We start from the raw sequence: 15,795 nt of genomic DNA, 5'->3' as shown, positions 1-15,795 counted from the left end.
ACGAAGCATAAAGTATCAGTGAGTCAGTCTCAAAACCAGTGTACACAGGTTTATCAGGAAATAACACATTTTTCCCTTTTTAAAGGGAAACAAAAAATGCCTGGTAAAATACCAAAGTTGTAATGCATACTTTTAATATTTGGATCTGGTTTCTTAACTGATGTTATTGGTGAGGCACTGGGTACGTTGACAGGACCAGCTCTGCCTTGGGTTCTTGGGGATCCTGCAGGTCCTCTTGCAGGAGATTCCTTAGATAAAAACAGTCCAAATCCAAGTAAGTGAATTAACAGATTAATTTATAACCATCTATAAATACTGCACTACATACAAAGCTCCTACTTTTACCTTTTTTGATATTGTGATGTATATACACTTTTACCCTGAAAAATTATCAACTACAAGAACCAATCTTGGGAGAGTGCCTCTGCATGAATATACACGATAATTACCACAGCACATTCTAAATTCAACTCATCCCCAATTTCCAGATTATTTAATGCCATGTTTCCACAATTATTTGTTAAAACCATTCTGTCACATGACATCTGAATACCTAGAGACACTTTACAATTTCCGTGGCACTGGAAGATTTTTGTATTAGGTCATGATTGCATTTATGAACTGCACGCTATGCCCCACACAGATTAGAACCATGCACTATGAAGGAGGGCTCATTTTTGGTTGTTCAGAGAAGGCGCTCTAGTCTGTACCTTGTTTACAGACCAATGAATAGCTTCCTAGTCTAGGAAAAGCCACCCCCATTTCTTGAGAGGCTACTAGTGTATACTTACTGATGCTCTTGTAGGCGTGGCTGGCTGCTTGGCAAGTAAAGACTGCAAAGACAGTACAGTGATTTGTAAATATACCTCAGCAAAACTACACACTTTTCAAAATAAAAGCAGGGAAGCAGACTTTGGTTAAATTAACATATGGTCATTCTGTAACAACATTTAGATACATTTCCAAATTTTACCAATAGAGGGCACTACAATTAAAAGAACTAAGCACTGTGTGTTCAATACACAAGAGCTTCCTTATACACTTTCACTAAAGCATCTCAATCCTAACCTATAACGTTCCTTAGAGCTCAATTTAGAGCCTCTCAAGCACGTCCACTCAAACGCATACAACTGTAAGGCACTGGTATGTTCTCATTTCTTTACTGTATATAATTATTACTTAATACACAGCATGTCTGGAGGCTGGCTTTATTCACACCTTACACCTTGAAAGCTCATGCCAAAGTGTTTGCTTGTATATTAAAGCCTCTGATGAATGAGACATTTTAATTGGGAGGTTGGCTACTGCATTATTATTGATGTACAAAACAATTTCGCCTCATTTTTAGGGTTTACATATCTGTGTAGCAAATTTCAAACATTCTGCTATTACTTCTACTACTATGTTAATACCATTTATTTTCTTCTCCGCTGTATAAATTAGTATTCATTTGTACCTGTCTGGTATTTTCCCATCAAATGGGAAAATATGCTAATGTAATCCCAGCATGCCACACCCATTCACAGCCAAGCTTCTTAAGGTACACCTAATATTTTCAGTTATGGCAAACATCCAAAAAGGCCATAGGATTCCATTTTAGAAGACCCAGGCACACATTTTCCAACTTGATTGCCCAAAATTAGGCAACCATATCATACTTCGGCACCAAAAAGTGGCCTTATTTTTCAAGAGTGCTGAGTATCCCCAGCTCCTCCTGGCTTCTCAAAGGCACTCACCCTCAACTAACAGGTATTCCAAGTTTGAAAACGGTGGCCAGACTTTCTATTCATATGCAGGGAAGTAAAATAAAAATTGACATTTCTTAAGCACTCAAAGTTTTATAATTTCATTTTAATCTGCAAAATAGAATAATGGATACCCACTCAAAAATGAAATATTAAAAACAATGTACCTTGCCCTAAACTTCATATAACGCTGAAAAGTTCAAAGTGAAGCATTGTTTATTTAAGTAATCTTTCATTTCAAATAGTTTCATTTTCACATTCTTACCTGCTGCTTCATAAGAAACACTTGCTCATCTTCTGCTGCCAACTCTTTCTCATGGACTAACTGTTGAACAATGCATTTCTCTTTAGAAACAAAGTGGTCACCCAAACTATTACAATTACAGCAGCATATAAAAACAAAAGCCTAACTTCAACCCCTTTCAACTTCTTACATCCATTCCATGACTTGTGGCTTATTTCAGGTGCAGAATTACTACTAACTGGGCAGTAAGTTTGCTATGTCCTTCTGTCTGGCTTTCAAAAGGAGGGACACTTTTGCAGCAGTTACCCTTTAGGAAATGCAGGACCAAGATTATAGCATTTTTTTTAACAGTTAACAAGTGTAAAATAACAGTGACAGGATTTAATATTGATCCCATGTAAACTTCAAGACCAAACATGTATATGCATCCTTAATCCATGCTTTTGCTGGTTAAATAGGCACAGCTGTAGAAATGTTTTAAGTGGTTTTGTCCTTGCAAGAAAGGAGAGTATAGAACTAGCTCAGTGCTGTATTTACATGCAAATATTTGATCTTCCATCAAATACCATCAGCTTTTTAATATCTGAAGCAAACTATTTCATGCATATACCTAAACAGTGTAGCCAATTAGCGGCTTCACTGCTGAGCATCCCACCAGCACCTATGGTGCAGATGCATTTCACTAGAGTCCTGATGGGCAGTTGAACCCATCAGAACTGAACAGTCACTTGCCGAGTACATTAGACCACAATAAAGACATGCTGCTTTTATATTTTTAATAGATATCTCTACCACTTTAAGCAGCAATGAAACTACTTCCAGTAAAAGCTTTGGGTTCAGAATGACTGGCCTGGCATAGTTACAAAACAATATTTTCTGAGGACAATTCCCTGGATAATATGAGGAACTGGCAGGGGGCTGGATACATATTTGATAAATAATATTCATATTAAAATTTACTAAAACCATCAAAGGTTTGATGTTCAAAGAGGATGGTTGCCTGAACTTTGGAGGGCTGCCTCTCCCATCACTCCAACAACAGAGCAATAGATGCCCCCACCTAAAAAAAAAAAGAGTTGCCAGTGGTGTGCTATATCTTTAGCATCTTTAAGGGAAAACACTAGGCCCATTCCCCTCTCCTCCTTCCTCCCCGCAAGTGTCTTCAAATGTCCCCACTCTTCTTTTCTTTCCCAATTTACCAGGGTCTTAGATGGGACTGCAAACACGCAAGACAGGAAATAAAAAACCCTGGGGAGTTGTCAAATATGGACTGAAATAGCATTTAAGGGTTTTACATATTACTTACCCTACTCCAGCCCCATTAGAAAAGAATGCATTTTTCCTCTATCTGTAATAAGTTACCTGACCATGGTCCAGACAATTAGCAGTCTACAGAATATTTATTTGTACTCCTAGTTTGTGCTCCACATCTACTCTACAAAAAGAATTTTGTAGTACAGAATATATTTTGGTGATAATTTAAAACAAGTAAGAGAATAAATAGGGGCCCTTCTGTAGGACTCAAATTACGGACTCAATGTGATTTTTGCATGCGCATATCAGCTGAAGTTAGAATTTTAGGTAAAATTAATATTTTGGGGGCTGCGATTAATGTTAGTGTTAAAAAGTGTTGAAAAGTAACATGACACTAATGAAAAATACCTAGACCATCTCCTACATGACCCCACCCCTAACCCGGGACCTCCTCACATGACCCCTCCCCGTGTAACCCCTACCTGCTCCTAGCCCGGGACCCCCCCCACTCTCCCCATCCCATCCCTTCCCACCTTACCTGGGGCGGGCCAGGGGAGGATGTCTCTGGCCTGGCCGCAGCCTGCTCTGGCAGGCCGGGCTGGGCGGCTGCAGCCTGCCAGCCCCAAAGCTGCAGCTGCTTCGGAGGCTGGGGGGAGAGCAGCGTGGCCAGAAGAGGAGAGACTCTGGCCCTGCCTCTTCCCTTCTGGCTCTGCTGCCTCTCCCTGCCCCCTCTGTTGGGGGGGGGGAAGGGAGGGGACTGTGTCCCACCTTACCTGTTCATAAGCCGACCCCCTACTCTGATGCTTCCCTTTTTTACTAAAAAAATGTGGCTTATGAACAAGTATATACGGTAATTTTTTTGAGTTAATCGCGTGAGTTAACTGCGATTAATCGACAGCCCTATTAAGAACCTCTGCCCTAGACCACTGGAGAATGTATGCACCTACTTCAAAAGTGGTTTAACATTTAAAAGAAAAGCATATTACTTTACAAGCTGAAGTTCTATATTAATAGTCAATATCAACCATTCAATTATAGTGAAGTGATTTGTAGTTTCTTTACACTGAACTTCAAAAATTAACTCTTTTGTACCTTTCTTACTGGAGGTTTTACAATGAAGTCTTCATATGCATCTTCTGGTTTCACCGTTGTGAAGTTTTCATGTAAAATAGCAATTTTCTTTTCATTGTCCCAACCAGCAGGTCTATAGGGAAAAAAAGTTTTAGGGCAAGGTTTGTTTTATTAAACTCAAAAGATTGTTGGCACAGCACATGCACATTTAAGTAAGTAATCGTATTACCATACTACTGTACTTCCTCTGTAACAGTTTTATCATGTCATTAAGAGGTCATTGCACAGTCCTCACTCTGAAAACAGGCTATGCTTACCAAGATGTTGAGATGACATTATCATTCTGGGTAAATAGACCTATAGCCACTATGCTTTTTTAAGCTAATGTGGAACACAAGAATGTCAGATTATAATAAACCTAGGCACTGAGCACTAAAACAATGCAAGTACAATTTTTTTTTTTTCCTTAAAACCCAGAAAGTGCCTGCTGGAGAACCAGTCTAAATGATGTTTCCAACTTCCTTCCAGCATGCTGAATGTGGCTATTAGATATCAGATTCTTTACAAATTTACTTCATTCCAATAAGTTATAGTATGAAATGCTCCTACAATTAAACAACCCTTTCAATTAATTATCTTTAGCCCTGTTTACGTATGGAAAGTACATTTAAGTAAATGATGCAAATTATTCCTTTTTTGTGAAATATGGTTTTGGAAGGCAGACTTCTAACCAGATATGGAAGTATTTCACAGAACGAGACAATTATATTGGTGGGGGCGGGGGGGTGTGCGAGAGAGAGCGAGCGCTATTATGGAGCTAATGATGAATTGTTTATGTGGAAAGAATTTTTCATTCTACTTTAACAAATTTAAATTCCACACATTAGAACAGAATATTTCACATCCAAGTGGCGATTTTATTTTCTGTTGAAGAATTAAATGCACTAAAGCTTGGGGTGTACAAGTTTCACTTGTGTTCATAAGGAAATACAACATTTCAGTGATAAGGGCATCAGACAGAAACAAAAAGTTTGAAAAATATATTTCTTACATCAACTTACATAAAGACTGCATCCTTTTCTACCACTAAGGCAGGTGTGGTAAAGTGAAAACCATATGTTTTATGTACAATGTACTTATACAGCAAGTCAAGGTTCTTTTCTTCCTTAACTGATGTATAAATCAAGGCAGCTCCATCTAATTACTTCATTTAAGGAAAACTATAAATTACAGTACTTAAACATTAAATTAAACTGAAATAATATTTGAAGTTTTCTATTGAGTAATAGCCAAAATTTTCAGAGTAGGATGCTTAAAGTTAGGCACCTACTGGCTCAATTTTTAGAGGTCAATGGAAACTATAGGTGTTCAGCACCTTTGGGAGGGAGGGAAAAAGAGGATGAGAATCATGTCACTTAGGAAACAGATTTAGCTTTTAAAATGTTGACCAATATAGACACCAGAAAGCTGTTTTAAAAAAGTCACAGGGTGCAAGTTTAGTATGGAAATCCACGTTCTGGGAGAAAGAGTAATGTGATGCATCTCAAAACTGAAGTCCCTTGCCAAGGAATGTAACAGACCCTAGATCAAATGTATGGCTTCAGATAAAAAAAAAAAAAAAACTTGACAAACCTCTTAATATATTTTCATAACTACACTCCAAATACTATACATTAAGTTAGTAAATACCAGAAGTTATTTTGATATGCAGTTTCTCCTTAGGTTATTTTATTTCCCTCACACACTATAATAAAATACATTTCCTATCGTCCAGATTTTATTCTGCCACTATCCTCAGATTAGGAAAGGATACACTGTAAGCAGAATCTACGAACGTGTGACTGAATGAAGTCAAAGTGTTCTTCTCTGTAGTCATGTTCCTTCTCTAGTACACTCACTGCATCACACTGGAAAAAAAAAAAAAAAGCAAAGCCACTTAACACTTCCTTGCATATAACCTGCATTTTCTTCAAGCTTTTAGATATACAGTAGAATCTCAGAGTTCCGAACACCTTGGGAATGGAGGTTGTTCGTAACTCGTATCTTCAGCTTATCTGAACAAAACGTTATGGTTGTTCTTTCAAAAGTTTACAACTGAACATTAACTTAACACAGCTTTGAAATTTTACTATGCAGAAGAAAAATGTTGCTTTTAGCCCTCTTAATTTAAATGAAACAAGCACAGAAACAGTTTCCTTACCTTGTCTAATTTTTTTTTTTAAACTTTCCCTTTATATTTAGTAGTTTATGTTTAGCCCAGAATTGTACTGTATTTGTGTATGGGGGTTTTAATTTATTTATTTATTTGGTCTCAGCGCTGCCTGATTGCGTACTCGGTTCCAAATGAGGTGTGTGGTTGACTGGTCAGTTTGTAACTCTGGTGTTCGTAACTCTGAGGTTCTACTGTACACATCTTCCCTTGTATTAATCAGCATTCAATTCACGCTTTTTGTTGGGGAGACTGCACTAATTAACCAATGGGTAAAATGCTCACAAGGTACCAAAGACAAAAAGTGTCTCGTTAAAAGTTAAAGCCACATCAAATATCCATTCTTTATGACAGAAATTGAGTTGATGCCATAAATATGTATTTTTGAAATGCTATTTTCATTAAGTCACTAGTTGCTAAACACCTTCTCATGTGATAACCCAGGTAACTGTATGATGTACAAAGATAACTTGAAAGTACCCTTCTCAACTGACTTTTTTACATTAGAAATTCAGATCTCATCTACACTACCACCCATATACTATTTAAGGAAAGACTGAGATACTATGCAAGTGAAATCTGATGGGAAAAGAAAGCATTTATTTCAAATGCCTCAAAACACTGGGAGAAAAGTTTTTTTGATAAACATAACATCTTCTCTTTTTCAATTAAGGATGGAGAAAGTCCACGTTTTAGACCTCTAATATGTCTTTCATCCAAACTGAAAAGACAAGACTGGTCTTTCTCAATCCTTCTATGGTAAAAAGAAAAAATTAAAAATCTAACACACTTTTAAGTCTTGTTTATACACCAAAAAGGTTTTGGGTTTTTTTTTTTCTTCCCCAGGGGAAAGCACGAACGCAGTCCACCACTAGCACAAATTATGCAGTCGAGTTTCCCACATTTGGGGAAATCGCAGGAATCAGCACACCTGCAGTGCAAGGGATGAGCCTCACCCTGGGAAAGCCACCTTTGTGATCATGGTATCTCCCCTGCCAGGTAAGTTTATCTACTCTAAATCCAGAACTTTCACTTTCAGCTTGCAAACATCTGCATCAAAGTATCTTCCAAAAGGAAAAGTAACTAACCTTTCTAGTAAACTCAAGTTCAAGCTCACCTTTGTACAAACCACCAGCACAGGGATCCCAAGATTGTGAGTCAGCACATTCTCTCCAAGTGGCAAAGTAATATTTTCATCTTCTTGGCCAGATGATGAAGGACCTCTTCTCTGTGGTGATCCTTGGTAGCCTTCTTCAGGTTCCACATACTCCTGGAATTCCTTTATAACTATGAAAAAAGATCTTTGTAAGGTAAGAGACGGGAATACATTTTTAAAATTTGTATTAAAGTGAAATAGTTTCAGACAATTATATGTTTATGAGCAGCTGGGACATCTTCTCAACAACCTTTTTAAGGTAACGCATGAATTGAGAACAGAATTTGAGCTTCAAGAAATTGTACAATTTCTATTGAGCCAAATAAAAAAATAAGATTTTGGAATTTGGCTATTACTAGCTTTCAGCTTTTGAATCCAAAGCACATCTCTAATTTAAATATAAGGGCCAACACTTTCAGGAGTGTTTAGTGATTCTCGGTGCTTCAATTTTTGGGTACTCAACTAGACAAACTGTGGAAGTTTGATTTTCAGAAAGTGCTCAGCTTTTCAGATCCTCTGAAAATTAGGATCCTTTAGGATGTCTCAACTTAAATCTCAACTTTTCTAAGCATCAAACCTCTTAGTAATGAATGAAAGTTTGCAACCCCAGATTTACTTAATTTTATTTCTGTATCAAGCTATCAAATAGAAGCACTTAATGACAACCCTGCTAATGTAGCACTTCGCAAAAACAAGTTAGAGTATAAGGTTTTGTGGCTGTTCACTTTAAAAAGTTGGCATATATAACAAGGTCTCACCACTGACTGAAGTCAATGATAATATAATAATCCATCCATTACATCAGTGGTCCCCAAACTTTTTATGTTGCCCCTCCCCCACCCATAATGGAATCTGTCCAGGCCCCCTCAAGAGCCATGGTCGTGAGCAGGGCTGGGAGCCCCAGCTGCGGTTGCAGCCAGGAGTGGAGTCATGGCCGGGAGCAGGGCCAGAGCGGAGCGGGGCTGTGTGGTGCTCCCTCTCCACGCCCTGTCGGGGCTGGCCCGGGCCCTGCCGCACCCCCCTGAACCTCCGTGCCCTCCTAGGGGGATGTGCCCCACAGTTGGGGACCACTGCATTATATCATGATGGTACTCCTCTGAGCATGTACGGAAGCATGGTAATATAAAGAATGTAAGGAAAAGTATTACATGAAATTCTGTACGTTGGCTAATGTTTTATTAAAGGAAAGTGATATTGTTCCCCAGATTTTTAAAGCAGTGGTGCTTCCCATCTCTAGAGCAAGTAGTGCTATCACCACCAAACAGTGCACTATGCTGTTTTGGGGGATTAAAATCATGCAATATCAAATAAGCTTCCATGCCACGAAACAATCCAACAACTTGAAGTGAACTCTGAAATTATATTTATGGATAACTTGGACAATGTGAAGATACTGAACTCTATGTTTTGTATTTGCAGGGGGAGCCAATGGAAACATAAAAATAATCATAATCGCGACCGACAGAACCCAGCTCCACACTCGTGCTTAATCTAACTGGCCATTAGATTGACTCGAGCTACAACAGACTGGTAACTATGAACATCACTGGCAGGACTATATGTGTATGTGTGTGTGACTGAAAAGCATATGCTAACTGTTGTCTTTTCAATAAATGCTGCATATTTGCCTTCCTCTATAAAGATCCCGTGTGCTTTGTATGAGCATAACACCTGCCCCAAAGAGCTCACATAATCTAAGTATAAAACCAGAGACAACAGTTGGATACAGGAACTCAGAAAGCAAGCACAAGGAAACCAAGATAATGTGAGTCAGCATGACATGCTGTAGTCTTAGCATACTAGTGGACTAACCATTGTCAAGTATTTTGTAGGTATCATGGCAGTGAAAAGTTTGAAGGAGGTCAATGAAGTGGCTCTGTGAATGTTTATGGGGGAGGGAGCTCCCAAATATGAGGGGCAGCATGGAAGAAAGCACAAAGGTGCCCGTTTGAAAATTTCACAAGTGGGTGACAGAGGCTGCCATTATGGGCCCATCAGAGAAAGGAGCTGAACTTTTGATACTGAATGTGAGATGATAGGTAAGGTGGGGATAGGCAGGAAAGGCCTTGGCAGTGAAGACAAGCAGCTTATGTTTGATATAATAGAAAATGGGTAGCCAGTGGAGAGGGAAGACAAGGTTAAAACAACAGGCTAAAAGAGCAATCTTAGCAGCAGCATTCTGAATGGATACGAGTGGGGCAAGATTGCCTTTGTCAAGGCCAGAGAGAAGGATATTGTAGTAATTGAGGTCTGAGATAAGAGCCCGGATGAGAGTTTTTGCTGCCTGGACAGATAGGAAAAGCCATATCTTAGACGTTACGTAGAAAGAATCTGCAAGATTTTGGCCAGGTTTACACTTGGAAGCATGGACGCACCTTACATCAGCAATACTGAATCTACACTAGGTGCCATTGTCAGCATAGCTATGTAGGTCAGGGAATCACACTTCATCAAACCCCTGACCAGGACATCTGCTGCCAAAAGCACCTTGTGTGGACCTGACTTAAGACATAGGCTGGATGTGAGGATCTAAAGAGCTCCGAGTCAAAGATGATGGCCAGGTTACAAGCAGGATGGTGGTGTTGTCTACAGTGATCAAGAAAGAACCATCATAATGGGTCAGACTAATGGTCCATCTATCCCAGTAACCTGTCTTTCAACAGTGGCTGGTGCCAGATGCTTCAAAGAGAATGAACAGAACAGGGCAATTTATGAAGTGATCCATCCTCTGTCATCTAGTCTCAACTTCTGGCAGTCAGAGGTTTAGGGAAACCCAGAGCATGAGGCTGCATCCTTGACAAGACTGGCTAATAGCTACTAATGGACCTATCCTTCATGAACTTATCTAGTCATACTTTTGGACTTCACAACAGCCCCTGATAACGAGTTCCATGGGTTGACTGTGTTGTCTGAAGAAGTACTTTCTTTTTTTTAAACCTGTTAACTATTACTTTCATTGGGTGACCCCTGGTTCTTGTGTTATATGAAGAGGTAAACAACACTTCCATAGTCACTTTCTCCACATCATTCATGATTTTATAGATCTCTATCATATCCCCTCCTTAGTCATATTTTTTCTAAAATGAATACTCCTAGTCTTTTTAATCTCCACTCATATGGAAGCTGTTCCATTCTCCAGACAGTTTTGTTGCCCTTCTCTGTACTTTTTCCAGTAAGATTTTTTTAGATGGAATGACAAGAACTGCATACAGTATTTCCAGGTGTGGGCAGACCCTGTATTTATATAGTGGCATTATGATATTTTGTGTGTTATTATCGATCCCTTTCCTAACAGTTCCTAATATTCTGTTAGTTTTTTTGGCTGCCATTACACTTTGAGCAGATGTTTTCAGAAAACTATCCATAATGATTCCAAGATCCCTTTCTTGAGTGGTAACAGCTAATTTAGATCCCAACATTTTGTATGGATAGCTGGGGTTAAATTTTCCAATGTGGATTACTTTGCATTTATCAACACTGAATTTCACCTGCCTTTGTGTTGCCCCATCACCCAGTTTTGTGAGATCCCTCTGTAACTTGTCACAGTCAGCTTTGGACCTAACTAGCTTGAGTAATTTTGTATCATCTGCAGACTTTGCCAATTCACTCTTTATCCCTTTTTTCAGATCATTTATGAACATGCTGAACAGCACTGGTCCCAGTACAGATTCTTAGGGGACACCACTATTTACTTCTCTCCATTGTGAAAATGGACCATTTATTCCTACCCATTCTTTCCTATCTTTTAGCCCAGTGTTTCCCAAACTTGGGACGCCGCTTGTGTAGGGAAAGCCCCTGGCGGGCCGGGCCGGTTTGTTTACTTGCCGCGTCCGCAGGTCTGGCCGATCGCGGCTCCCAGTGGCCGCGGTTCGCTGCTCTGGGCCAATGGGAGCTGCTGGAAGCGGCGCAGGCTTAATTAAATCTTGTTTGCTGCCACTAGTGACCAGAAAGGGGTCTGATATCTTGTCATTTTCCACTACTCTGACCATCAACCCATTATGGAAGGACCAAATGACAGAAATAAACTTTGCAGGTCATCCAAAGATGAACAAAATGTTTCCAGAGTCCCTCATGATTTACAGAATCAAAAGGTTTAGCTAAATTGACTTATCATATAAAGAGCACGGTTTTACTCCTGGCACTTTTCCTGAAGCTGATGGAGTGGAGTGATGGTTGTTCATCATAGACTAGAGAAGATGTCATGTTTGTATCTTTCCTGGGTGTCACAGCAGCCCTATCTAGAGAGTGCTGTTTCTTCAAATGGAGAAGAGGATGGAAAAAGATCCCTAAAAATACTTGCTCCTCCCAAATCTTTTGTGCTAGCTGATTCAGGCTCATGGGGCGTAGGCTAAGGGGCTATTTAATTGGAGTGCAGACATTAAGGTTCAGGCTGGAGTCCGGGCTCTATGACACTGCAAGGTCTGAGCCTGAACATCTACACCGCCCCCTAGCCCAAGCCCCACAAGCCAGAGTCAGCTGGCACGGGCCAGGCACAGGTTTTTAATTGCAGCATAGACATACCCTCAGAATGCCATACCTAACTGGTCATCCAGCTTTTCTGAAATCTAAATATAATGAAGACCCAAATAAATTTTGCAACTTGGAATGTTTGCATGCTCTGACAGAGATGACAAAACTGAATGTAGAACTGCAACACTCAGAGTATTGGCACGGTACAATATGAATATTGAAGCACTCAGTGAGACATGACTTGCTGGTGAGTTGCAGCCAGAAGAAGAAGGTGCATCTTTTATTGGACTCGCATATCTGAGGATAAATGCAGATGCTTTGGTGTGGGGTTTGCCACTTTCTTTTTGATTGCTTGCAAACTTGATGCCCTGCCAAATGGTGTCAACGACAGACCCATGCTTCTCCACACTGGCCTTTGTGAAAGCTCATTATGCTTCTATCATCAACACATGCACTGAAAATGATTACTCCAGATGAGGATAAGGACTTCTATCAAACCCCTGATAGCATCATCACATCAGTCCCATGTAATAAGCTGACCACTTTAGGTGATTTCCATGCCAGGGTTGGTTGTGACTGCATCCTGGGGCGACGTGATAGGTTGTCATGTCTTGGTAACAAGAACTCTAATGGCTTGTTACTACTTTCCAAATGTACCAAGTACAACCTAGTCATCACTAGTGTTTCAACAGGCCAACAAGTATAAGACGACCTGGACGCGCCTTCATTCAAAATAGTTACGTTATTCTATGGCAAAGAGAGCTCCATGATGTCCCCATATCAATATTTCAAGCCTTGAAAACTATGACACTTAATTCCAACAAAAACTCATGGAAGCATTCCCCTCAGTGACAGAAGCCTCAGTGGATGTAGGGCTAGCCTGGAAACATTTTTGGGACTTGACATATAATATGGCTGCTGAAGTTCTTTGCTTTGTTTAAAGGGAACCATCAGGACTACTTTGATGAGAATGACCTTGAAATATGCCAATTCTTGATTGGACCGCATGCTACCCAACGAGCCTACGTAGTGGACAAGTTTCAGTAGCTATGAAGGCTGCAAATCACTGAGCAAAAGAGATGGTTCAGACCGACTTCAGCAAATGGAAATCCGGTAGTGGAGTGTGGCAGGGTACTGGCTGAGAAGCCTTTAATCAGCTCCTGCCACTCCAGCCCCAATCAAGGATGGGTGAGTAGCCCCATGCCTGCCTGGTAACTGGCTGCACCTGCCAGTCTTATTAGCCCAGAACTATAAAGGCTGTGAGAAAGCCAGAGAAGGGGGGAAGAGGGAAAGAGAAAGATCAGACACAGAAGGAAGTGGGAGCCTCCTAGTCTGTTGCTGGCCAGGCCTGTTGTAGGCAAAGTAGCTGTGAAGCCTATATATAGTTGGGAACTGGTGGTGGGAAACTTTCTGAGAATAAAAAGCTCGGGCGTTGCACCAGACTGAAGTGTCCCTGACTCACTGTAGAGGGAGGCTCAGGGGACGAATACCCAGGGGTGCAGTGTGAACCCTGTTACATGGCATTACAACTGGCAGCAGACTGCAAAGACAGCAAAAAGCCTTTTTGCTGTATATCAGTGGTTGTCAACCAGGGATCCGCGAGCCCTTTCAAGGGGTCCCTCGGGCCCCACAGCTGAAGTCCTGATCCCCAGCACCTCCAATGGGGCTGAAGCCGGGAGACGCAGGGCTGAAGTCTCGATCCCTAGTGCCCCCCACAGGGCTGAAGCCAGGAGGAAAAGGGCTGAAGCTCTGATCCTCAGCACCCCCTCGCGGGGCTGAAGCTGGGAGGCGTGGGTCTGAAGCTCGGATCCCCAGCACCCCCCCCGCGGGGCTGAAGCCCCATCCCCGACATCCACCATGGTGCTGAAGCTGGGAGGCATGGGGCTGAAGCCCTGATTCCCGGTGCACCCCGTGGAGCTGAAGCCTGGAGCCCACAGCCCTGGTGCTCCCTGTGAGCCAGAAGCCCTGAGCCCATGGGCAGAGTTGGGGACATGGAGGAATCCCCCCCCCCCAAACCTGCAGCACAAGATCACGGCAGTCTGAGGGGCATCACCACACCTTCCCCCCTTCCTCTCCCAAATCTCCACTCCTCCCCCCTTGTCCAGGTCAGAGGTGGGAAGCCAGAGCCTGACATTGTGGGACAGCTGCTGCTCTGGCTGGTGCCATGGAGCAGACAGCAGCAGCGTTCCTTCCACTCCTGCTGGTGCCCCAGGTTGAAGCTGCTCCTCAGCTCCCAGCCCCCTTTGCTACCGCAGATGCAACCGGTAAGAGTCCCCCGAGGTGGGGAGACCCGGCTCCGTGGCTGGCAGACCCCTCCGGGAACAGGGACCACAGGGGAGTCCTCCCAGCACATAATACCCATCTCCCTACATCCTGAGCTATGCTCTCCCTGCACCCTAAGCTACCCCCTGCCTGAACACAGCCTCTAGTACCCCTCTCCCTACACCCATAGCCACCCCCTGGGCACACAGCCCCAGCTACCCCCTCCCTGCAAGTTGAGCTACCCCCTGTCTGCACACAGCCCCTAGCTACCTCCTCCCAGCACCCTAAGCTGTTTTCAAACTTTTTGAGCTAAGCCCCCTACCTTTGAGTTATAACTTTTGGTTGCACCCCACCACCCAACCCAGATAGGCTGGGTGGCCTACTGAGGTTAGTCAGGGGGTGGAGGTGTGGACAGTACTTTGTCGGTGGGAGATGCTCTCCTGCTGACTAAGCTACCGCCCCTCGTTGGAGGTGGTTTTATTTTGTTGGCAGGAAAGTTCTCTTCTGCTGACAAAAAGCAGCTACACTGCATATCTTACAGCAGCACTACTGTAGTGGCACAGGTGTATTGCTGTAAGGTGTGCAGTAAAGACATAGCCTCAGTGTGGATTTAGGTCTGCACAGGGCATTCTAAACATGATCTTCACAGCCCGACAGCTTCAGAAAAAGTGTGTCCAAATAGCGCTTGATACAAATTGCAAGTAAAAACAATCACCTAGTAAAAAGTTAAGCTACATAATTGCTTAAATAAATATGCATGAATATAAATATCTTCCTGGTTAGCAAAAAGCAGCATCAAATTTAGTGTAAAGTCTATATTTAGTAGCAAATCAAATGTTTTAATGATTACCAACCAATGAGAATGAACTTTTCTTTAGAGGAATAAGTACAAATGCAAACATTATTAAAATTGATTATTTAAATTAAAGTTTCCTGCTTGCTGACTTAAATTATTATTAAAATCAGAGATTTAAATAGCTTTGATTTATCCACCCTCCTACCAAGACCATGAAGGTCACTAACATTTCTCCATAACAATCACCTTCTCAGAATCTGTTATAGTAAGGAGCAATACAAGCTTCTCATTCCAAGAAGCTTTGATATACAGATCCCAAAACAAGACCACTATGATCTTTCAAGATCCTCACACTGTACACTAACAACTTTGCTTCAGCTGTATCTAGACTCAAACTGACTTACCCTTCAGTTTACAGCTCAAAGGACAGAGAATGCATCCTTGGGCTACCTCAGCAAGTCTCTTAACCTTTGTGCTCTGCTTATGTTTCAGGGCTGCTCATTAAATAAAAATCTTGTGCTGGCACTAATTTATTTAGATGTTGGCAGGGGAGGATGACCTATGCAAGGGATCCAGTTCTCCTGACAC

The 15,795-nt window shown here is 41.6% G+C and overlaps 1 protein-coding gene and 1 non-coding gene across 2 annotated transcripts in view; both read right to left on the bottom strand.

The window, feature by feature from the left end:
• DYNC1LI2 (dynein cytoplasmic 1 light intermediate chain 2) overlaps positions 1–15,795 on the bottom strand; it is a 35,802-nt gene that overhangs the window by 9,710 nt on the left and 10,297 nt on the right. Inside the window, exons 5-11 of the mRNA XM_024195864.3 lie at positions 7,641–7,810; positions 6,128–6,221; positions 5,376–5,511; positions 4,336–4,447; positions 2,011–2,070; positions 792–833; positions 131–248 (exon numbers count right to left, since the gene is read on the bottom strand). Of these exons, the coding sequence (XP_024051632.2) occupies positions 131–248; positions 792–833; positions 2,011–2,070; positions 4,336–4,447; positions 5,376–5,511; positions 6,128–6,221; positions 7,641–7,810 (732 nt within the window). The remainder of the gene's footprint in view (positions 1–130; positions 249–791; positions 834–2,010; positions 2,071–4,335; positions 4,448–5,375; positions 5,512–6,127; positions 6,222–7,640; positions 7,811–15,795) is intronic.
• Positions 7,367–7,530, bottom strand: LOC112103909. The gene has a single exon (XR_002907878.1). It is a non-coding gene; the product is annotated as a U1 spliceosomal RNA (small nuclear RNA).

The sequence above is a fragment of the Terrapene carolina genome, unplaced genomic scaffold (genome assembly GCF_002925995.2).
Source record: "Terrapene carolina triunguis isolate 2854851 unplaced genomic scaffold, T_m_triunguis-2.0 Scaffold130, whole genome shotgun sequence".
NCBI lineage: Eukaryota > Metazoa > Chordata > Testudines > Emydidae > Terrapene > Terrapene triunguis.
The sequence above is the reverse complement of the archived record's forward strand: the minus strand, read 5'-3'. Positions and strand labels throughout refer to the sequence as shown.